The sequence below is a fragment of the Myodes glareolus genome, chromosome 19, assembly GCF_982192425.1.
Source record: "Myodes glareolus chromosome 19, mMyoGla1.1, whole genome shotgun sequence".
In the NCBI taxonomy this organism is placed as follows: Eukaryota; Metazoa; Chordata; class Mammalia; order Rodentia; family Cricetidae; genus Myodes; species Myodes glareolus.
This window is the reverse complement of record NC_142044.1, coordinates 10,190,194-10,214,848: the sequence shown is the minus strand read 5'-3', so window position 1 is coordinate 10,214,848 and position 24,655 is coordinate 10,190,194. Positions and strand designations below refer to the sequence as shown.

The 24,655-nt window shown below is 43.6% G+C and overlaps 1 protein-coding gene across 6 annotated transcripts in view; it reads left to right on the top strand.

The window, feature by feature from the left end:
- Window positions 1–24,655, top strand: part of Sybu (syntabulin) — a 104,045-nt gene that overhangs the window by 62,166 nt on the left and 17,224 nt on the right. The window contains exon 1 of one of the 6 annotated variants that reach the window (XM_048457286.3): window positions 9,992–10,129. The exons of the other annotated variants lie outside the window; for them this stretch is intronic. Coding sequence (XP_048313243.3) covers window positions 10,102–10,129 — 28 coding nt within the window. The 5' untranslated portion in view covers window positions 9,992–10,101. Of the gene's footprint in view, window positions 1–9,991; window positions 10,130–24,655 lie in introns of those variants that run through there. 6 annotated transcript variants of the gene reach the window in all.

Below are 24,655 nucleotides of genomic sequence, written 5' to 3'. Positions count from 1 at the left end.
AGAATACCCAAGATGGGTTATTTATTCCTAATGGTTTGGGAGGCTAAGGACTTCAAAGTCGAGAGTTTTCATCTTGCTTGGCCATCTGACTTTGTCACATTATGACAGAGGACAGCACATGCAGAAGGTGTGTAGTATATCATCCCAGATCTCTCATCTCTTTCTTTTAGCCCAGCATGGGATTATTTATGTACCTACAGTCCATAAAAAAAATGATCATGTGCACAAAGTATCTGGTACTGTTTTAGCATCTTCATGGGGCTGGTTTATTAAGGTGTACAAATCCTCATTTACTGACCTGATTTAGTGACTCCGGACACGAAACTTTTGTTGACTGCTTTTGATTTCATTGTTCATACGCACAAATGCCACCTAAGCAATCTTTTCTTGAACTTCATACTTGTGTTAAAGTAATCCTTAAATATTTGGAGTCAACAAAAATTTCAAATAAGTCCCTGTTGCTTTTGAATGGAGCCCAGTTCTGCGCAATAAATGCCTTGTATGAGAAAAATCTGCAGGCTGACCTACAGAGTCTCTGAACTCTTGGCTGAATGAACCTGTCCATCTCATGAATAGAAAGAGAGGAAATGCAGGAAGCAAGACCCTTGGATGACTCTTACAGTTTACAGCATGCACAGATAGTTTGTTAAGGCACCCGAAGGTCCTGCTCTCAGGTTAAAACCATCTGCTTCTCTGTGGCGCCACCGGACCCTTCGCCAAAGCTGATCTTCAGCCCTAGGTGCATGTTCTACTTTCAAAAAAAAAAAAAAAAAAGGGCAATTCACTGAAACCACTGTCAGTTTATTAAAATAGCAAGCAATTAGTGGCATTACGTGGGGGCTCAGGGACTCTTTAAGATTAAGTAACCAAAGCCCTTCTAAGTTTAGGTCCTTTGCTCTAGATTTGGGAATGCTGCTGTCCCTGCAGCAGAAAATAGTCATTGAAATGTCAGTGACATACAGAACGAATAATGGCCGCTGGGCCTTGTCGGGTAGACCGAGCAGAGAAACATGCCAAGGGATGCAGGAAGGGTTTGGAAGCAAGCAAATCTGTTCTCTGCAGCAGAGTCCTGAGGTGCCCTCAGCAGGAAAACCCTTCCTGCCAGGCAGAAACTCCTCCTGGAAATTTCTGGGAGGCCATCTGTTGTGCTGGCTTCTGTTGCTTACTAACTACACTGATTTAATTAAAGGTTGTACCAAAGAGCGAAAGCAAAGCATTCCTATAGTGTGACTGGATGGTGACTCTGGCTTCTGGCTTCTCTTTTATTCCCATTTTGGCAAAACATTGCAGGATGCATCTGTGTTTGCCATGAGCTACATGTCCAGTGGAGATTTCGGTGAGAAAGGGACTGTGTTTCTTACACAGTGAGTTCAGTGTTAGGGGAGCATGGAGATGATGGGCAAGTGTGACCCCATTTTGAAGGAGTTTGTAATTCAAGGCAGAGCATGGTATGATAAATCTGGGTGATAACACAGATCAAAAGGAAAGGAATGGAAGCCTTCCTCCCTGGTGGCTTTTTGAGGAATCAGGTGATTGCAACCCTACACACACACACACACACACACACACACACACACACACCTTATCACCTGTCTACTCTCAGAATTTAAAAATTTAAAAAAATTGAAAGCCCTGACTGGCTTGCTACAAGTCCATTATAATATTTCAGAGCTGCTTGTAGCTGCTGGTTCATTACTCGAAGAATATCTTAACTCAGGAAACAATCCACTGTCATTATTTTACAAATTGAGGTGCTAAAACCTTTGTCCACAGATTGGCTAGAAAGGTGTGAGGGCAGACACAGTGACATCGCTTAACAAATAGGAATAGTGAGAGGAAAAGCCACTAGAGGCAGCTGAAGGGGTAAGGAGCAAGTGATTAAGGCCACACTCAGGGGGACGAATTCTACCCAGAAGCTGAGATGTTGAAGTCTGCATTTGAAAGATGCCACTGTATCTCCTTAGCTTGTCATCAGATATCGCCAGCTATTGAAATTAGAGACCTGGCTGGCTGAACTATCATAACCCTAAAACAATGGCCTGGGTTTGGTTACCTCTAGAAAAACAAAACAAAACAAAAAGGTTTCCTGTATCCAAGAGACATTTGCTAGAAAACCCAGAAAGTACCAACTAGGTTAGCGATGCGTGAGCCCCGTTCCCTTAAGAGAGCCCTTGGCGTGGTTCAGCCCAGGTGTGGTTCCTGTTGTTCCTACTTCCCTACTTCAGGGTTCCATGAGCTGAAATAGCAACTCGACCCCTTACCTGAATTCACTAGGATAAACCTCAGCTACCAGAGAGAGTACCAGCCTCGGACTGGGGAGTTGGCATACCAGGTACAGGTCTTCTGGTGAATCCCTTTTCACTATGTTGCCCGGATGCACCTTGCATTGACAGCTTTCCTTTTGCTTTAGCCTCCCAAGTGCAGAGATCCAAGCATTAGCCACCACATGCAGTGAATAACTGCTGTCTTTTTTTATTTTTAATAGATTTTTCCCATACAGTATACTATGATTATAGTTCCTTCCTCCAGCTCCTCCCAGATCCTCCCCACCTCCCCTTCCAGCCAAAATCTGCACCTTTTCTTTCTCCTTTCATTAGAAAGCAAGCAGGCATCTAGAAAATCCTACCAAAAAAAAAAAATAACGTAAAATAAAAACAAACAAACTGGAATGGTACAAAATGAACAAGAAAAACAGCCAAGGAAAATGCACAAGAAACAAGTAGAGAGGCTGAGAGAGAGAGACATCTGCGTAGACAGAATCCCATTAAAGCACAAAACCACCTGGCAACCAAAATATGCACACAGAAGACCTGCAAGACCGAGCCAACAAAGAGTAACCACCCCTGAGAAAGCACTATGAAATAGAGCACCTCCCAAAATGCCATTGAGTTCCTGTTGTGTGGGCCATCTAGTGCCCGACTTAAGATCAGTTTGTATACCCAGTGAGGCTCTGCTGGAGAAAACTAATCTTTCCTTTGTGAGCATCTTTCAGTTGGAGATAACTTCTAGGTTAGTGATGGGGGCATAGGTCTAGCTCCCCTCTGGGTGCTGGGAAGTCATCTGGCTCAGACCTGTGTATGTCCTATGCATGCCGCCGCAGCCCCTCTGAGTTTTGGTGTGCTTTGGTCCTAATGTGTTCAGAACTGTCTATTTCCTTTATGTCTGCACCCCTTCTGGCTTGGAGGGGAGGGATCTGATGAAGACACCCCATTTAGGGCTGAGTCTCTCGTTCTCCGCACATTGCCCCATTAAAGATCTCTGTATTTGTTCCCATCCACTGCAGACAGAAGCTTTTCTGATGATGGCCGAGCAAGAAAACGGCCGATGTGTATAGAGAATGTCGTTAGGAGTCATCTTATTGTTATGTTCCTTTAGCAGAATAGGTGGATTTAATTTTTTCCTGGGTTCCTGGCCTATCTAGTCTTAGGGTCTTGGCACCCCAAGCAGTGTCAAGGATGGGTTCCATCTCATGGAGTGTCTTATATTCAATCAAATATTGGTTGGTTGCTCCCATAAGTTTTGTGCCACTATTGCACCAGCATATTTTGCAGACACGTCACCATTGTGTATTCAAAGGTTTATAGATGGGCTGCTGTTTACCTTTCTCCTTTGGTAGTCTGAAGAAGACCTTCCAGTACCATGAACCTAGTCAGTCTGAGTGAAGGCTCTAGGGAGACTCAAGCTTGACTTTCTACATTCTGTGACATGGAGTTAGTTTTCTCACATCTTGTCCATCATAAGAAAAAAGACTCCAGCAGCAGAGTGCAGCCTTAAGAATAGACTACAGTCTGTTTCTCAAATGGACACAGATAGATGGGAATATTTGAAAGGATATATTAGATTTATTCTGGGGCTCGACTAGCTTTCTGAAATATGGCTGATTATCAGTAACGCCAGAAGTAAGAAAAGCTGAGACTTTTACTCAGTACGGGCTGTCCTTGGCAAACTTCCAAACTAGTAACTCATTCCATTCTAACATCAGTACGTAAATAAAACAAAACAAACAGAAAACACATGTCATTATCCTACATTTTCAATTAGGGACACTAAAATACAAAGGTGTTTTGTAACTCACCCTAGGAATAGATCTTAGCTGGGGGACCTGTGCTCCTTACTTTTAACCAGCACAGAAGTTCTAAGGTCTGCCTCCTAAACTGTAATTTTAAATAAAGTTGAGCAGTGTGACAATTAAGAAAGATGTACTGGTATAAGATAGGATTTTTTATTATTTTTAAATCCTAAGAAATTCTTAGTTTACATTACCTGATATAGTCATGGGCATATGGTGTTGACTGTGACTGATAATGTCAGCAACATCCATTACAGTCAGAAGATTGAACATAAGCTTCTTCAAGGCAGACCAGTAAAGTAAATCATGAAGACAGAATATAACCATCAAAGGGATATTAAGGTACTAAGTTATTTCCACTTAATCATGAGGGAGGCCACTATTTACAAAATTTATTTTTGTGAATGGACACACACACATACACACACACACACATGCATATATACAGAGAAGCAGAGATATACATATACACAGAGAATATATATATATACATATATATGTATATATATATATAGAGAGAGAGACAGACAGACAGACAGAGACACAGAGAATATGAATATGATAATAGCTGGTGATGGAATTCAGAGTCTTCCATTTGAGTGATGCCCTGGTTAGTTTATACTGCCAACTTAGCATGACCTAATGTCACCTGGGAAGAGGGAATCTCCATTAAAGAATTGTGTGGATGAGACTGGCCTTTGTCAATGTCTGTGAGAGATGGTCTTGATTCATGACCGGTATGGGAGGGTTGACACAGCTCACTGTGGGCAATTCCATCCTTAGACTGGTGGGCCTGGGATAGATCAAAAGGTGAGTTCAGCATGAGCCAGAGCAGAAGCCAGTAAACAACACTCCTCCATGGTTCCCTCTCCGGGTCTGTGCTCTGACTCCCCTGGATGATAGATTGCTACCTAGAATTACAAGCACAGCAAACCTTTCCCTCCAGTAAGTTCCTTAAGGTCAAGTGAAGAAGAAAGAAAGAAAAAAAAGGAAGGAAGGAAGGAAGGAAGGAGAGAGAGAGAGAGAGAGAGAGAGAGAGAGAGAGAGAGAAAGAGAGAGGCGAGCTCATTAGACAGGAGCGTTACCTAATTTCTTAGATTCTTGAGTGAAGACCATTACTTTGTTCTCATGCTGAGAGAAAATGTATACAGAATACAGCAGATGATGCTATGTGGTGGACGATTTCCTAGACTACCCCAGCAGGACCCAAACAGCAGCATCAAGCATGAACATAATGAGCACACTTAAGTGTTTATCTCTGTGGCTGGTTTACATATTTACTCTCATGTCTTTCCCCCATCTGTGCCCTTGATGACGTACTCAATCAAAATAATGGTGCCAAATGGCCCTTAATGGACTTCCCCTAAGAATTAGTAAATCATAATTCTCTTCTCAAAGGCAAGTACTGTTGAAATCCCAGTCTCCTAGGATTTATTGCATAGCTGGTCTTCTCAGCCACTGAGTTGGGGGTCTGCCAGATGCTCACTAGTTACTCTAATGTGTGGAAGAAGCCACCCAGGTCTCTCATAGGTACAAGACTCCACCTGCCTTTGAGCATATTCATTGGTTCTCAGCATGACAGACATACACCCGGAAATGTCTTTTTTATGCAAAAAGTTACAACCTAAGAGCTATGAATCATGCAGATGTATGCTTTACATTGGGTTTTGTATTTCCTCCATGTGAGAGAAACACTCATTGAAGATTACCTGCAAAGGAGTGGGCATTCCTGAGGAGATCCTGTACTTGCCTGCTGGCTGTAATTGATTGGAATCAAGTCTCACAGCCTGAGGGAACAAGAGAGGAGGGCCATGTATTAGTCAGGGTTCTCAAAAGGAACGCTCTGATAGAATTAACTAACTAATTTATATACACATATGTACATTAAGGGGATTTATTAGAGTGGCTTGCTAGCCCCACAATGGCTTTCTCCTGAGAGAAAGGTCAAAGATCCAGTAGTTCTTTGTTCACAAGCCTGAATATCTCAGCAGTCCTAGTCAGGTGCTGGAGTCCCAGGGAAGTCCTAGAGAGTTGCCAATCTTCCGTCTATGTTGGACTCCTAAGGAAGTAGCTTCTAGTACCAGTGAAGGAAAGGCTTGGGATGAATGAACTTGCCAGTGAGAGTGAAGGCAGGCACACAAGAAGCCAAGGCTTCCTTCCTTCTTCAGAGTCCTTTAGTATCACCTGCCACCATGTGGTGGATCTGACCGAAACTTTTATCTGGATGTAGTATAGGTGTCCCCCACCTCAAAGAACCCAAGAAACATCCCTCACAAGTGTGCCCAGCTATTTGCTTTTTAGTTAAATATAGATGTAGTTAAGTTATCAACCAAGACTAGACACCACAGGTCACATGTAGACATGTATAGGGCACCCATGACACAAGTCTATTGCCTTCTTCATGAGTGCATTTGTAGTATAACATCTGGCTGGGTTTGTACAGTGGCTTGCAAAACTATGTGTACTCAACAGCCTAGTCTGTTTCCTTGGGTAATTCAAGTAGTAAAATTCTTCTGCCATATGACGTGGATCTGCAAACTAGCATTGGGTGTCAGTAAATAAGCCACAAGGCCCCAACCAAAGGTTAGTTTCTGAGACATGGCTACAATGCACTTGACAGAATATTTGTAGCATTGCATTAAGGTGATCATCCTGCATCAAAGTTAAAAGGGAGGGGACCCTTTGCTCATCCTGTGATTAAGAAGTTTCTGCTAATCCAAGGTTTGGTTCTGGTTCTACATTCATTCATTTATTCATTCATCCAGTACCTATGGAAGAAGTATTTTCAGTGTACTGAAAGTGTGATCATCCGTGAATAGAGCAGGGGAAAACTGAGTGTGGATTTCCCGTCATCAGCCTTAAATGTGGGAATGTGGGGTTAAGCATAAAGCAAGGACGTGGGACCAGGAGAGACGGAGGGATGTCTTGAGCTGAAGAACTAGGTCTGCTCCTTCCAATTTAGGAGTGGCACAGGGAGCTGACCGGGTGACGGAAAGGAAGAGAGTAGCAGAGGCAGTCTGTGTTATCAGAATAACGGGAGGCCATTTCCAAGCTTGAAGAGAGGAGCTGGGGTTTGATTTGTGTGTTTGAGACGCCTCCTGTCACTCATCGAGTCTCAGTTGTCCATGAGTGAAACTGAACAGGATATGCAGTTCGGATGGCGGAGCACAGGATTGGGATGAACAAGTATAGCATCTGTGATTTGGCACGAGGCTCCCGTTTTCTTGACAACATTTGCTTTATTTGCCATCTCCAGTGACATTCGGATATATGAAGTCTTAAATAACAAGTAACTTTGAATTTATTGTTTTAATTAGAAGCATTGATAATGTATTATTGATTTATATCTAACATATTATATATAATTATATAATTTTTAAATCAGGGTCTCATTTATCCTTGGCTGACCCAGACACTTTGTGTGTAGACTCACTAGTCTTGACCTCACAGAGATCTGCCTGCCTCTACCTCACAGGTGCTAGGATTGCCAGTGTGTCCGACCATGCACAACTGTTTGTATTTTATATAGAAGTTTTACTCAGTGTCTTTCATCTCTGGAGCCACTTTTTAATTCATCTAAGTTTTTCAGATCAAATCGTTCTTACTTCAACTTAATTTCTTTAAGGTAAAGCAATTTTGAATGCTCGTTGGTTACGTTTATAAGCCTACATTTATTGTGAGGCTATAGGTTTTTATTAACCCTAAATATATAAAGTAAATCTAGAATGATAGTTCTTTGTGTCTTACAGAAAAGCATGCAGGTATTTGGGTGATCCAGGCTGATCAGCACTTGGGCTGCTGTGACAATTATCTTCTTCTCGAGTGGCCATGTTGTCTGCAATGTTCCAGGCAGAAGGAAAGGGCAAAGTGAGCTTGCAGGCACCTGGTCATGTTAAGGCCAGAGTAAAGAAGCACCACATGTCATTTCTAATTATATCCCAGTACAACTTAGTCACACACCTGTTATCATAGAAGAAGGAAGCACAACGATGGACATGGTAAATCCATGTGACAAGCAGTCACAGTGGTCCATGAATAACAGAAAGACAGCTGGCTTTTCTGTTACCCTGTAGGTATCTGAATGCCTTTCCCCACTGAGCTATTCAGTGCCTGAGATCACATAGCATGAGGTGCAGGGTTACATAAGCTCTACAACCAATCACTGACTACTGCATTGCTATCCTAGTGATTCTTCAAAGGTGGAGCATTTCATCCCTTAAGAATAACTAGAAAATAAATTGTTGGGTTTTTATTTTTATTTATTTATTTTCTTTGCCTAAGTATGAGCTGAACAAGAATGACAATAATAGGGGAAAGACCGCAAGTCTCAACCCTCACAAAGAATTGCAGGCAACTGAGGAACGCCGAGGAGAATGGGAGAGAGAGTCATTCCCAGGGAAGAGCACACAAACTGTTTATCTAAACTAAATGCCTTTCTCCAAGAACATACACACAAGTAGGTTACATTTAGGAATACACACACACACACACACACACACACACACACACACACTCATATGCACATACATGTAACAACAACTAACAAAAAAAAAAGAGGCCATGAACTTGATAAAGCAAATGGGGTATATGGAAGGGTTTGGACAAGGAAAAGAAGAAATGAATGTGATTATATTATAACCTCAAAAATAAAAAAAGAAAATAAGTTTTTAATATTTAGTATCTAAGATTCTAATTTGAAGAATCCCCATCAGATGAACTCTGAATGGAGCCAGAATCAGCTTAGACTTGGGCCATTTCAGACTGGTGTGTGGTTTCTAAATGGCCCTTTCTGTTCATAGTCGGTAATTATGAGAGCCCTGCAATAAGAGGTTTGCAGAAGGCTCAGTAGAAAGTGATCCCTTCTTCTGTGAGAGGTAATTGTGGGAGGAGGAACTGAGCTTATATTTAGACATTAAAGTCGGATGATCTAGGTCACCCTTGAGCAGGGGGAGGAAGACTAGCAGAAGGAAGACTACAATATCAAGAAACATCTTCTATTCTTCTCAGTTGTATGGGAAAATAATTAATACTTAGCTTTCTCTCGGTGCCATGGGGGTCATAAATGACGCAAGTCACGTACCAGAGAGCACACATAGTACCCAAGCCCCGCATGGCACTAGGAAGGAAATGGGCACAGCCTCTGTCTTTGGAATCATCATTGTCAGCATTGGACAGGATGCTGTATTACAGGAGAAAGCCTTTACCTGACAAACTGCTCAGTAGATGGTCAGTTTTATTGTAATCCAAAACTGGGAGAAGCTTACGGATGGCATGACTTCCAGGCATTTGAACACCACCCTCCTTCTACTGGGGCTCTGATGTCGGCATTGTCTTGTCCGTACGAATCATTCTGATTGGAGGGGGTGCTCAGGTGGAAGGGTCTACTTCAAGAAAGCTGTTGTTTGGGAAGGGGATTCCTACAGTTGTGCTGGACAGCCCTGGGTTCCTTTCTCTCCTTCTCAGAACAATAGAACTCCCCAGCTCTTCTCTGTCTGGCAGCGTGGTGAAGTGACCTGCATACTTAAATAGCTCTAATTCATGAAGTGCCCAAGCTTTCCCCTAAAATGTCACATGTTTGCCATTGAATTTAGAGCTCAGTGGGTGTTTTTAGTGTCATTTCTTGCTTACTCGTTGGGGCATTATAGTCAAAATGTGTAAAATGGCGATGTGCTTTGTTCTGGTATTGTCGAAGGATTAGCTATGGCTGTTGTGTAAGCTTTTGCCTCCATTTGACAGTTTGGTATTTCTGCAAATGCTTTGTGTCCATTCACGAGGGCAATGCTTTCCTTTGAAATGCTGCAGTCACCAGGGAAAAGGCCCAGCGCTCTTCCCCGATAGGCCAGCTCTCCCTCTGCCTCCTGTTGCTATGGTGCCCAGCAGAGTAACTTCCTTGCCCTGCACATGCAGGAGGCTCCATCTCCATGGATACCCGACTCTGAGACTGTACTCTACTGAGAAATGAGCTGCACACACTCTATTTTTGCAAAAGACATTCCCCAGCCTGTGGTGGGAGGCCGTTTGCAGTGTTTGCCATGAAAGTCTATGGAGCTTACTTTCTTAGTAAGTAGTGTTAGTCACAGTAAGTAAATGATTATATTGGATCACAGTACTTATGCTCTCTCTCTCTCTCTCTCTCTCTCTCTCTCTCTCTCTCTCTGTGTGTGTGTGTGTGTGTGTGTATGTGCGCGTGTGTGTGTGTGTGTGTGAAGTTATAACAGGGTGGAAATACATCGTGAAAACAAATGGCCATTAGATATTTTGAATGCATGGTCGATAACTAAAGTTGTTATTTTTTTTCTTTAATGCCTACATATGTTGCTTGAAATACATCAGTCTTTTATGAGTTTCTGTACGCGAACTAATGGCAGAAATAAGTTTTGAATGACTCTGAATGGTTATATTTCGGCCTGTTTTCTTCAATCTGAGCTTCGCATGCGCATTTATAAATGGCAAGTGTGGTGTAACCCGTGTCTGAGCTAGGGGAATAGACATGCATGGCAACAATTAACGCTAATTGGCAGCTCACACGGTTTGCAGTGGGCCTCTGTGCAGGCTGAGATGCGATGCATTTATTGTCTAGAGAGAGTCTGCTTCTGTGATTGGTGAAAGAGATGCCCATGTCTGCCGCTTGACTGTGGAAAGTATTCAGGGCACGGCAATCTGACCTATTTTAATTTACATTCTTCCATGGCATCCGGTAGAAACTCTGAAACTCTTCATGTCTGCGGGTTGGGGTGTGGAAGATTTTCTTATTTGTGTGGTCAAAGTTGATGGAACACTTCCTCTTCACTGCACATTCCAGGAGCATAAGGGTTGGGTTCCTGCTGTTGTCAAACATGGGAGTCCTTTTAAAGTGGCTCTCATCTGCTGAGCAAATGATTAATGCCTGTGGCTTTAAAATTAATTAGTAGAAACATAAGGATGGCTATACATATGGTTATTCTGACTCTAGCTAAATAGATCGTAAAATGTAAAATTAAGATTTTTAGAATGTCTTCAATAGACATGAAGCATCTAGCGGCTCCAAATGAAGAGCAAAAATGGGCCATAAAATATAGAATGCTGACATTTTGTCAAAAAAACAAAACAAAACAAAACAAAAGAATGAGCGCAGAGCATAGTGCTATCCTGTCAAAGTTCTTTGGTTTCCCATAATTTATGGCCATTCAAGCCAAGACGTACTATGCCCAGTATCTTTTTCAACAGCCATGCAGAGGTGGGTGCTCAAATGGCAGACGGTCCCACCCTCTGAGAGCAGGAATGCACCAGTGACTGTTATATTCCCAGCTTGTCACACGAGCCAAGCTTCGGGTCATCAGTTTCTTGCTCTATGAAAACAGTGTCCATCAGCTGATGGAGCAATGAGCAGCTCTTTCTATGATAAAGTTTGCAGGAAGCATGATCTTGGTCACCTGGAAGCCCTGCCTGTGACGCTGTCCCCAAAGTTTTCACTTTATCAGCAGAGTGGGACTCCACATCTCTTCTGCCTCGTCGAACCACTCCTGATTCTTTCTTATCTTTGAAAATGAGGGGTATGTGTGTGTCTGTGTGTTGTATTAAATTTGACCCCAAAATATCTATGTACTTCACCTAAAACGCACAGAGGAAAACAGTGCCAATCAGCTAAGGGTCTTTTGAAACTTTGATGACACGTGGCCTAGGGTAGCTCTCAGGTGGTATTACAGGGTGACTACTCTCAGCGGGGTCATTGCCTCTGGGCCACTGCACAGGAGTCGAGGGAGGTTTTGGATAACAACTTGAACAATTCTTCGATTGTTTCAGCCTATTAAATTATATGTTCAGTACTAAGAACTTACATACACTTGGCATTTGAAGGTAGTTGTGAGGCTCAGTGTACAAGAGTGTAACTCTCCCAAAGTGAAATATTTAAACTTTCTGTTCACTTCAAATGTGTTGCTTTCCGTTCCCTTGGATAGCCACACATGCGTAACAGAATGCATTCCAATTAATTGTGTTGCTGCTGACAGTGACTATTTAGGCTATTATAGTGTGTAGGCATGGTGAATGAAGCTAGACCATAGCAAAACTGTAGGCCATATTTGTGACATGAATTTCAAATGTGACAACTGAAACCTAGGCTTGAGTTTTTTTAACCCCACTTCCTGGAAAGATTTCTGTTTAGGGTTTACTGGATAAAATAATTTTGAAGAAAGAGTAATTGCATTAAGTTGAAAGGTCAGGGAATGATGGAAGAGAAAGAGAAGGGAAACCACTGATTAATCTGTGTAAAAAGAGGCCCCCATGCTGGGATTTTTTTCCTTTTGCACTAATCCTGTGTGACATTCAAGCAAAAATAAAAAAGAGAAATCGGTGCCGTCTGCACAGAGCCTGCTGGTGCTTATTTGAAAGCACACGAGGAGTTGACCTAGATTACACTTTGCAACTTTATTTTTATTTTAATGCCATTTTCACTTCTACTTTCCTTTCTGGCATATTCTCTTCCTTCCATCTGTTTGCCCTGGAAAGGATGCAGCATGTGTAAAAAGGACTATACCACCATGTCCCTTGAATAGGAAATGGGGTGGGGCAAAAACTCTAGGAGTTGTGTACCTGGAAGCAAGGTAGGTCCACACACTCCACCTACATCGGGCTGAGTGTAATTTTACATGTGCATGGCTCAGAGGATCTATAAGAATCAGTCTCTTTTCTAATGTTCCAAGACAATCATTAAATCTTTACTATCATCCCTGCTAAAAAAGCAACTTGTAGTTTTATTCTACTGATCTATAAATTGTGGGGGTGGGGAGATGCCCTCGTTTTTTTCTTGTTATCATGCATGCCCATACTGTGGGCGGGTCATCACAGTTTGTGTGTTAGGTCCTTGGGCTGCTGTCATATCATTAGTTGACCCCTGGGAGCGTTGTGCAGTCCTGGTTAACTGTTCTGTATGCTGAGCCCTTTTGTAACAGTGGGAGCTTGTGGCCATTCAGGAAAGAGGAGTGTTCCCTTTTCCCTTTGCTGATGCCGTGGGGACATTGTTCATGGAAACTGGATATTCCTGAGTTCGGTTTCTTGTGCTCACCTCAGCCACTGAGATAAGCATCTCCACAGGTCTCTTCTAGGAAGATCTGATTTCTACCCAAGACTGGGGGCAGCCCTGACTGTTCTTGAGTGACGGAGGCATTGCTTGAACCTGACACCAGCTTGCAGCAAGACATCCAATCCTCTCCCCACTGAGGAGTCGTAGAAGGGAGGGATTCCAGCCACAGACATAGAAGAGAGTTCATAGAGAGGGATGGTTTGGGATCCACAGATGGTACCACCATCTCCATGCTGCAAATCCCAAAGCAGCAGACTGGCGAGGGGTTTTGTCTGTGCCTTGAAGTTTGGCAAGGGTTCTGCAGTTTAGCATTCTCGTCGTCAGTCTCAACCACCATTCAACAGAACTGAGCCCAGCTCCATCCACACACTAGTGCTGCCCACTGAAATATCATGCTGTTCTTATGGTCGCTGTGTATTCAGTGGTTTCAGATTGCTCTTTATTGTGATGCGGATGTCATTAGAACAGGAACAATCTTCTCCTTTTTCCCCTTACCCAGTACCCACCCTCTTTCTCTATCTTGCAGTCTGTCAATCACTTTGATGGGTTTTGTTCTTTCCCTTCCTCTTAATCACTTCACTGTCTTCTGTTTTATGTTAGATTTTGCTGTTCCCCTTCTACCTTGATCAGCATTGCACATGCTGTGTGTCTAGAAAAGAGCATTTATAGCACGGGTCTGAATGGCACAGCATGGAAACAATGACCTGATTCCACCTGAAGAACTGCCATCACGAAGGCTTGCCTCCCCCCCCCCCCCGATTCTATTCTCTATCTCACAACAGGAGTCATGACTATACCAAGATATGCTTTTTTTTCCTTTCCTAACACTTAGATAATTTTACTACCTTGGACACATATCCTTGAAATATGATAGAACTCAAAGCAGCATTTTCAAAACCCTGGAGCTGTTTTTTTTTTCTGCCTTTGTGTTCCCCTTTGCACAGACTTGGTAGGTCTTTAGGGGATGCTTTTGAATAGATGTGTTGGAGACCAGGGGTATTTTTGTGCTTCTAGATTGCAAGATGGTCTTAACTGACTTCGTGGCGTGCTGTGGGAGAACACTCTTGTACACTATAAAGATTTGCCACTCATTTTGGTTTAATAAAATGCTAACCTGAACCACAGTTTCAGAAGGAAAGTCTAAGTGTTACACAGTATCCTGGGTGCTTGTGCCCCAGAACCAAGTCCTCTTGGTTACCCTGAAGGAAGAAAGTGGAAAGCAAGCAGCACGGGTCCAGTTGCTGACCGAGGAGGCTGGGAACACACAGTACCTAGCAATATTATTTTCCATCATTCATTGTACCTGGCATCCCCCACCCTCACCCAGAGACAGTGTCATCTTTAGCACGATGACATCATACCTTGGACAGGTGTCACAGGGTGGGAAAGAGGAGTCACTCCACCTGCCTCATCCCTACATTCTTTTGAGCCCTTCCTATAATCTGCAACAGTGGTTCTCACCCTTCCTAACGCTGTGACCCTTTAATACAGTTCCTCATGCAGTGGTGACCCCCAACCACAAAATTATTTCGTTGTTACTTCACAACTGCAATTTTGCTACTGTTATGAATTGTAATATAAATATCTGATATGCAGGATATCTGATATGCAACCCCCACAAAAGGATCATTCAACCCCAAAAGGGGTCATGACCCACAGGTTGAGAAGTGCTGATCTGGAAGTTCTCCGATGGCGGCCAAATACTTTAAGTTCCTTAAGCAGAGGTCATGATTAAAGCAACCACCCCAAGAACTTGGATTTCTCCAGCTATGTTTGTTCCCATACTCTGTACAGATGTCAGGATTTGTGTAGTATGAGGGCTGGCTTGTTGGGGTTTCTGTCCCTCCCAGTACCCCAACAGCCGGCAAGCAACACAGAAAATCACACACAAGACTCCATAAGGTTATAAACTGATTGGCTCATTAGGTCAGGCTTCTTGTTAACTCTTATAACATATATTACCCCATTATCCTTATCTATGTTAGCCACATGGGCTCAGTACCTTTCTCAGTGTGACAGCTTACATGTTGCCTCTTCGGTGGTCTGCGCAGGAGTGCCGAGGGAGTTTCTTCCTCCCTAGCCTTATCCTATTCTCATTGCCCCGCCTCTACTTCCTGTCTGGTTGACCCACCTATACTTCCTGCCTGGCCAATCAGCGTTTTATTAAAATACATGATTGACAGAATACAGACAATTCTCCCACACCATTTCCCTCTTTTTTTTTTTTTTTTAACAAAGGAAAATACCCATAGTCCATTTGTTGGGAATGTGGGCGTAGTATTTCAGGCTTCTTCCTGCTGGTTGGGGGCGCTGATAATCTTATGGGGACCTAAAGAAAATTTAGGGTTATAATCAAGTCCTGTCTGGAGCATCCTGTGAGTCTCGATCATCTCAGGCGACAGTCTTGAATCCGTTATCGATGTAGAACTCAGACATCTGGGCCATTTATTCCTGTCGGAGATTTCTCAGGTGGCCTCCCTTGTTCAAACTGGATTTTTCTTAACTCTGAATAAATCCAGAGCCTCTCATTTTCTGTGGAAACAAAAGCAGGATCTCTTCTCCAAAGTAGCATACCTTTTGACTTCAATTTTGAAGCCAAGGTATTTTCAAAATACCTATCTTGGGTTAGTTCAGCAGCATTTATAAACAGTCTTTTAACAGTTGTTGCTCCTTCCTCAGCAATCAAACAATTTAAAGAGAGCATAATAGCATACAGTATGAAGATTCTCTGTGCATTTTCCATCTTTATGTGGCTTTATTTTAACCTCTATTTCTTTTATTTTTACTTTTACTTTTTGAGACAGGATCTTTGTATATCTTTGTCCTGGAATAACACTGTAGACCAGGCTGTCTTTGAACTCGTAGAGATCCTCCTGTCTCTGCCTCCCCAGTGCTGGGATTAAAGGTGTATGCTACCACACCTTGAACTCACAGAGCTCTGTCTCTGCCTCCCAGGCATTGGGATTAAAGGCGTGTACTACCACACCTTGAGGTCACAGAGGTCAATCTACCTCTACCCCTTGAAGTCACAGAGGTCAATATGCCTCTGCCTCGCAGGCATTGGGATTAAAGGTGTGTACCACCACACCCTATATCTCCCTTTCTTTCTTTTTTATTTTTAATGACTTTAACCTTTAGCCTGCATATATTTTTAACATACTGTAAACTATTTAGAGGTTTTCTTCATCTTTGAATCTCTCTTTACTGTATCTCTCTCTCTTTTTTGACTACATGAGTCTTTAAGGAGAGGACTAAAACTGTGGCTTTTATGGCTGGAATTAGCCCATTCCTTAGCATTCAAGCCCCGTGGCTGAGATACCAGCCAGAGCTGTGTTCACTGCCACAACTCTATGGCGTTTCAAGGTCCTTGCCAGCAAGCAAGCTTGCAGCATTCTGCTCACAGACCACAGTCAGTCGGACTGCCTGCCTGAAAGAGTCAGAGTTTGCCCTGGCAGGACGGCCCAGAAAGCCAGCATTTTCAAACAGCGCAGCTTTTTTCCTGCTACGGCTGAAAACCAAAATGCATGTGTTAAGCTTTTGATCAACACCATTTAAGTGTTTTGTGGCAGGACCTCTTAATGAGCTGCAGGCTTTTGCAGCTAAAGCTGAGTCAGGAAGCCTCTCTTAGATGAGAGTGCTTGCTTGTCTCTAGCAAGCAGAGCAGACCCGAGAAATTGTTGCTACCAAGAAACCACACACAATGCTGTCATTTTGTTCTAGAATTACTTGCCAAGCTGTCTCAGGCTTTATGTGGATACAGTTGTCCACACGTTGGCGCCATATGTAGTAAGGAGTTGCGGGCATGCCTGCTTTTCGCCTCACCCGGCTCCTGCACGGCTAGCTTAGCCCCAGAAATAACAACACACAATTGTATTCATTTAAGCACTGCCTGGCCCATTATCTCTAGAGAGTTAGTTACTGACTAACTCTCATATCTTGATATTAACCCATTTCTAATAATCTGTAGCACCACGAGGTGGTGGCTTACCGGAAAAGATTCAGCATGTCTGACCTGGTGGCTGGCTCCATGGCTTCTGGCTCATAGCCCTCTTCCCAGCATTCTGTTCTGTTTACTCCGCCTACCTAATTTTCTGTCCTATCAAGGGGCCAAGGCAGTCTCTTTATTGACCAATGAAAATAACACAATAGACAGATAACCCTCCTCCATCAGATTTGCCCATCTTTTTTTTTTTTTTTAATCCTTATTGGAGTATGCGTTCATCGAAGAGTACACAGGGATAAATCCAGCACTGATGTTGGAATATCTCGGCCATTTGGATTGGATCATTCGGTGTTTTAAAGCAGTTTGTCAGGTTGAATGCCAGATAATTTTCCTGTTTACCGACTGAAATGATCTCCACCATTTTGTTGGGTTTTCCACCCTTTGATTGAGGAGGTTTATGCATATCTCTTTTTAACTGCTTTTTTGGTTTGCTTGATTGTTTTTGTAGGCTTCACTACAGTCAAGGGTGAACTATAAGACAAGTATTAGTAAATATAAGACAAGTATATAGTAAAAATATTATAAGTATTTTAATGTTTAGCTCTTCCTGTTAAATTCTTTTGTTCGCCTCATATTTTAAATGATTTCTGCACTATGAAGTTAATTTTGTGAACTTACAAGCTATACATGAAGAGGCCCCACAGCCGTCCCTTTCCCCTGTCTTGCCATGCTCGTGTTCTGTCACAGCTAACCTGGTTTCTGTCCAGCCTCCCCTCCAGATCATTCTGTCCCCTGTCTGCATAAGGCGTCACTTGATTCATTTGCCACCCCATTCACAGATTGCCTTCAGTATGGACTGTGCCCCTCTATCTGAAGCATAGCTTTCTCAGTCTTTGTGCCTTGCTACAACAGCCCCAATTTGACTACAATTCTTTTCGTCTAATTACTATATTCCATTCAAACAGGAGACTGGATGACTTGCATACCCGTTCTGCTTCCCTTCTTCCATGTTTTAGTTTGCACTCTTCCTGTCACTTGAACTCAGCCCCTCCTCGCCCCACCCCCGGGTGTCCCTCCCTTATTACCACTCTGCCTCACGTTCCAGGACCATCTCAAGTAGCGTCTGCCCCTACTGTAGAACCCATTGCCTTCTTTCCCTCGCTCTAAGAGTTTCTTCCTCTGCTGTGTGCGCCATGCTTGTTCTCTGTGTGGATATGTGCTGCACTCAGCGTGTAGCCTAGCTGCTTGGCTGTGAGCTCCGCCCCCTCCCTGAGATCCTGGGTGCTGGAACTGTGTTTCCCATGCTGTTGCCGCAGACAAAACCTCAGCATGTACAAGACCCAGAGCACACTTGAAATAAGCCGAGTTAGATGTCATCACCCCAGAATCCAACCGCTACATCTTTTTTTGTGACTTGTGCTGATCAGGTCCCAAACGGGGAGCACCATCTCAGAGTCAGACAAGTTAGTTGGCTCTGGGACTTGGGGAGACCCGGGATCACCCCTCAGAACTTCAGTTCCTTCATCCTTACCCTTTCTAGGAGTCAAAGGATGAAAGGAGCCAGCAGAAGCGAGGTTCTTGAGCTAGAAGGCTCTGGGGACACGGAGCTTACAATAGCGTTGTTATCTGGTGTTGTTGTTTCTTGTCCGTTGTCCTTTCAAGGCGTGTGTAATCTGTAGCCTGCTGTCAGCACCGCACCTTCCACGTTAGAGCTCATGTCATCGATGAAGCACATTAAACGGGATAAGGACAAGGACAGAGCAGGGTGACACACAGCTAGGGATTTCCCTGGAGGCTGGTGGGCAACCCATTAGTCGGGCCCCTCTGGGTACTGAAGCATGCTATCACCCAGTGCACATGGCAGCTTTGTTTGTCAGAGTATCTTCAATGTTTGTATCACATGTTCACTGAATTTCAGACATGTGTGTTTTATGACAATCATAACCCTGTCAGAAACAATGGGTGTTTTTTAAACGTGGCTCTCGGGGAAGTACGGCTGGCTCTTTCTTGTGTTCTTGCGGGACTTTTTTTTCGCATTTATGCTGATCGACACGAATGTCAGTAGGGTGTGATTGTCACAGTCTGTCTCTTCCTACATTGCCTGCGTAGTTCCCATTTCCAACCTGCCACCACTCTACTTTCACTTCAACTGGTAAATTGCTAAAAGTGGCCATGTCACTGTTTTCAGTGCCCCTCCTCCTCCGTTCAATGAAATGTATTTCCTGTCTACCATATTCCAGGTACTGTGCTTGCTTCTGGGTGTACAGTGATGAATGAGACAGAGGCCTTCCCACCCATGGGCTAGTACCTGAGCTAAAAACTTGAGTTTTAAGAGAATTAGGCAATTTAGATGGAGGTAAGTGAAGGGAATATTGATTTGCTATAAACGACATCAGTTTATTAACTCAGCCTAAAGGAGACATAGGAAAAAGATTTTTACCTTGCTCGTGACCCCTTCTGGGAGACATCACTGAATTCCAACAATGGAAGAATTCAATGCTATGAAAAATTTCAGGATAACTGCACTTCCTATCGGCAAAGTGCAGCACTGGTCCCTGGGATTTGATGATGAGTAAGCGCAGAGACAGAGGTGTTAAAGCGCGAACACAATTACCATGTAGCATGAGGAACACTCACGAGGTAAGGCCATAAAGGAGGGGCACCCACTCTCTTCTTGAAGAAGGTAAATGTCAAAGGTAAAGTGAGACCTGAAGAACAGGCAGTGGTTAGAGAAGCATGGAAAGAAAGGAAATAATTCTGACAGAAGGCGCAGCATGTATGAAAACTTGGCATCATAGATGGGGCTAGGGACCGTGAACGTTGTCTTGACACAGGTGGTATGGGAGACTTTAAGGAGGGAATGGTCTTTTTTTAATTTTTTAATTATTAATAATTTATAAAAATTTCCACTTCCTCCCCTCTTCCCAATACCCTCCCACTCCTCCCACTCACTCTCCTCCTCCCTCTTCAGCCCTAAGAGCAGTCAGGGTTTCCTGCCCTGTGGGAAGTTCAAATTCCTCCCCCCTCCCTCCAGGTCTAGGAAGGTGAGCATCCAAAAAGACTAGGATCCCAAAAATCCAGTACATGCTGAGGAAATAAGTCCCAGTGCCATTATCAATGGCTTCTCAGACAGTCCCCGTGTCAGCCACATTCAGAGAATCCGGTTTGATCACATGCTCATTCAGTCCCAGTCCAGCTGGCCTTGGTGAGCTCACATTAGATCAGTCCCCTTGTATCAGTGGGTGAACGCACCTCTCGCGGTCCTGACTTCCTTGTTCATGTTCTCGCAGGGCATGGTCTTAGGAGATGTATGCTCTGAAGTAGTGTTGAAGCCCAGCTATCCAGAGTCACACCCAACAGTTGGGTGTAGTATGGAAACTGCAAGTTTAAAAAAGAAGAAATGGTTGTTTCAGATAGAGCACACGGGATGGGAAGAAGCAGGTAGATCAACATCCAGGGCCAAGCAGCTAACTACAGCACGCAATGGCACACTGCAAACGAGACCCTGTTATTGTAACAGCTCGCTATAGATGGTCACCTAGGCCATCTGTAAAGGAACAAAGGTCAGCTGTGGCCTGACGCCATTTTCATAGGGAAATTCCCACCAGCAGGCCAGGCAGACAGCGATGTCAGTTGTAGACACTCCTCCCACGCTATTAACCCATATCTACCTGGGGCTCTCGGTACTGAGAATTCTTTTAAGCATATATTTATGATAACGTTATCCTGTCCGACGATGCAGGCTTATGCCTGTGATACCAGACTTCCTAGAGAAGCTGTTTAGCAGCAAACATGCTAAGTGCGGATCCACATGGATCCACAGCCTAATAGTGAGGAGGAGGAATCCTTACTGTGCCCTTAGCAAATCATCGTGACAGCTAATCCCGGCAGTAATCCCAAGCAAAACGGATTCTGTGCTCCTTTCTTGGCATTAGGAAATTGTGAGGTTAAACAATTGCCTGAGCTCACAGTGCCATTAAATGGAAGACCAGAAAGGTGACCCCCTGAACCCGCTGGCTGGAATCCACCTGAGCAGAGTATACTATATGTTGTTGACAGTTGCACAAGGCACAGTCAGCAGGCGCCAATACTCCGCCAAGTAAAATTCATTAAAATTTCACATTTTGAATGTAAAATGTGTAAAAGCAAGTCCCAAAATACATACTACAGTGTATAACTATATTTGAAATAGCAGTCAAGCCTTCTGTACCATTCTGTCAGAGGCAGCCTCGGAGGAAACTGCCTTGGGAGTCATCGCAGGCTCAAGAGTGCTCTAGAGCAGCGGTTCTGGAGTTTCTGGACCCAGAGGGCTCGTTAACCCTGAGCCTGGCCCCACCTGTAAGTTACTAAACTTCACAGAGACCAGTCTCGGTGAGTCAGAGGCATGTTTCCAGCTGAGGTCACTGCCCCCTCCAAGAATCACATTGTAATTAGGAGGATGATCACCAGTGACTTTCAGAACAGAGGCTGATCTAAAATTGGTCCCGCCATCACCTGACCTGCTCCAAAAGCGGTTATTTGGCTTCACAAAGGCAGGTTGACTCAGCATTGGCTTTACCTCATAGATACTTACTTACATGACATTCCTGTGCCTCTGAGATTCATAATTTAAAAAAAAAAGAAATTAAGAAAATAGCTTCTAGGATACCGAGAGAATAATACAATGTCACTCTTTCACAGAGAAATGACATGTTTGGAAAAAAAAAAAGAAATGACATGTTTGGTTTCCACACAGCAGTGTGACCTAATCCTTTGCTTCTCTACTTCCCATCTTTCCTGAGAGTTACTAACTTTATACACAGGACCACTAAGGTGGCCTGTCAGAGGACTGTTAAAAGGCTGTCAGTAGAACCCTTTGGACAGAATTATGACGGTGGTGTTACAGGTGTAGAGAAGTCCAGCACATCTTTCCTTGGGTATCCATCTCTCTGAGAATGGTGTTCACATATGTCCTCAGAGAAGAGACTAGCAAGGACCTCTGTGTCAAGTAAGAGCAGCTCCTAACTACCAGCCTCAGACTTCGGGTCCTATGGCTCAGGAGGATCTTAAGTTCAAATGTTTCCAAATCACCCATGTGGCCTTGTGAGTGCTCTCTCTTCTTCTCATGTTACTGTGTCCACACTTGGCTCCTTCTCCTCACGTCGGCTCCTCTGCTCTGGATGCTGAGTCGGTAATAGCCATGTATCATTTCCAAAGTTGTTGGTTCTGTGTTCCTTCTGCCCAATGTCCTAATCCTTTAGCTAGAAATGATCTCTGTTGCTTTCTTTCTAAAAATTATGTCCCTGATATGATTTTTGCCTCTTCCTGAAAAAGTCCAGGTATCAGTCTGATGTTAATTAGGAAGCAAACAAAACAGAACAGAACAAAAACCTGTGGAGCATACAGATGTGACCTAGTGACCTTTCAGCTATGTTGAACTCTTGGACCTCACTGAGAATCAAAGTCAACTGCTCCAGAAGGTTTTGCTAAATGGGTCTTCGTTGTTTAGTGTGCCATGGACTTTCTTAAAATAGTGAAATATTCTGTCAACCAATACAGATGAGGTCTAAGGATTCATGTTGTGGTGGCTCGTACTCCAAAGGCAAAAGGCAAGGTCCTTACTATCCTCTGCCAGAGTGTCTACTTTTTTGTTTCTTCATGTGTCTGTTCTGAATTCTCCCTTCCCAGGCATGTGCTATGAGAGCTTCACTATTTCCTGAGTTCCTGCTCCAGGTCTTCCTGAGTTCCTGCTCCAGGTCTTCCCCTGGTTACTTTTCTACAGGCTGGGATCCAGATGTGATTCAGGGAGGGTGATTATCAGAAGAAAAATTAAGATACTATCAAAACTGTGACATAGACACTTTGTTCGTAAACCTACACAATTTGTAGAGTCTTTTTAACTCTATGTGACACATCCTATGACAATCCTCCCTTCGGGGTGAATGCAAGGCACAGGGATGATAGGAACTTTTCTCAAAGCCACATAACTAGTGCATATGGCTACTCATCAAAAAGCAAAAAACAAAAAATAAAAGTTTTTTTTGAGATTTGAACACATAACTGAGTAAAGAAGAGATAATTCATGGATGAAAAGATACCAACATGTGGGAAACGGAGCCTAGTTGAGTCCAGAGCTAAAATGCTGGCCTATTTAAATGCTGTGAAGGGAGAAGGCAATGCTCCTGGGGACGATCCAGTGTGAAACTCCACTATTTGGTGGGCTATGGAGTGTGATGCTCTCGGTGCTGCCGCCAGGGGTGAAGAGTGTGCACAGGAGACGGAGATGTGCCCTGGAGGTTACCGACCGGTAGAGACAGAGATGCGAGGAGACATTTACAGCCGTTATATTTCAGAGTTGATTTGTAAATGTGCTTAAGTATAGGAATAAGAAGCTACTTCAGAGTCCTGTGGATGTTGTGGCAGGGAGTTGTAAATATGCCATCTTTCTTTCCAGCAAGTAGGAGTTTGTCTTCTACTGAGATCTAGCAATGCAAGCTGGCTGTGCCCCTGTCCTCACAAGACAAGAGTGGATGGAGGGGTAGTACCGAGAGTATGTTCATCCTTTCCTTCTGTCTTGTATTCCGGTCTGACAGTCACAGCCTGGCTCTGGTCTTCCATTGCCAGCCCCTTGACCACATTCTTCTCTCCTAGTCCTTAGCCACCTTCCTCAGCTCCCTGCCCCCCACATGGCATTCTGCCCCCACTCATCCTGGTCACCTTTTATGCCACTCTTTCCTGATTTAGAGTTCCCTGCCAGACAGGCAAAGCCATCTCACTTTGGGAAGCACCAGATGAATATTTTTTTCAAACAGAAGCAGCATCCGTTCCAGCTGGCTTTGTTAAAGGGGCAGAGACTCCATTCAGCCCAGCAAACTGATGAACTTCAAACAAGCAGCGCGTGAGTCAGGAAAAATACTTCAGGGGAGATGTGCCATTAGTATCAGGCCCTCTAGATAATCAGTTAGGATGAAGTTCATGACCACTGTGGATGGGACTTTCCCCAGACCCATTTAGTAAAAGGCAGTATGGGTGGGGCAGCCCCTGGAGCCCACCTGCCGTCAAGCTTGCTGCCAAAGTTGAATCTACATGAGAGGTAGAAGAGACCTATTTGGGGGTCTTTTGCTTCTGTGTAGTATCTCTGTCCTGGATACATAGACTATGTCAGAAGAAACAGCCTAAGGTTTACAGACTAACTCAAATATAGTATTAAAGTCCACAATATAAGCATATACTGGATGGTAAGATTACAAAGATGGTTTACAGACTAATTCAAATCTAGTATTAAAGTCCAGAATATAAGCATATACTAGGTGCTAAGATTACTAAGATGTTTCCCTCTGCTGAATGGCATTTGACACTCGCAGCCACATATTGGATGTCCCTTCTTTTAATACAGGAACATGGGGGCCCTAAACCATGGGTCAACTGTGAAGTGTCATACTAGCTTTGCATCCCAAGTTTTTGCATGAATTTGCCTGGAAGTGGTCCAGTTTCAAAGAACTGTGCCCTATGCAGTGTTCCCATATTGTCTTAGTTAGGGTTTCTGTTGCAGTGAAGAGACACCGTGACCACAGCAACTCCTCTAAAGGGAAACATTTAATTG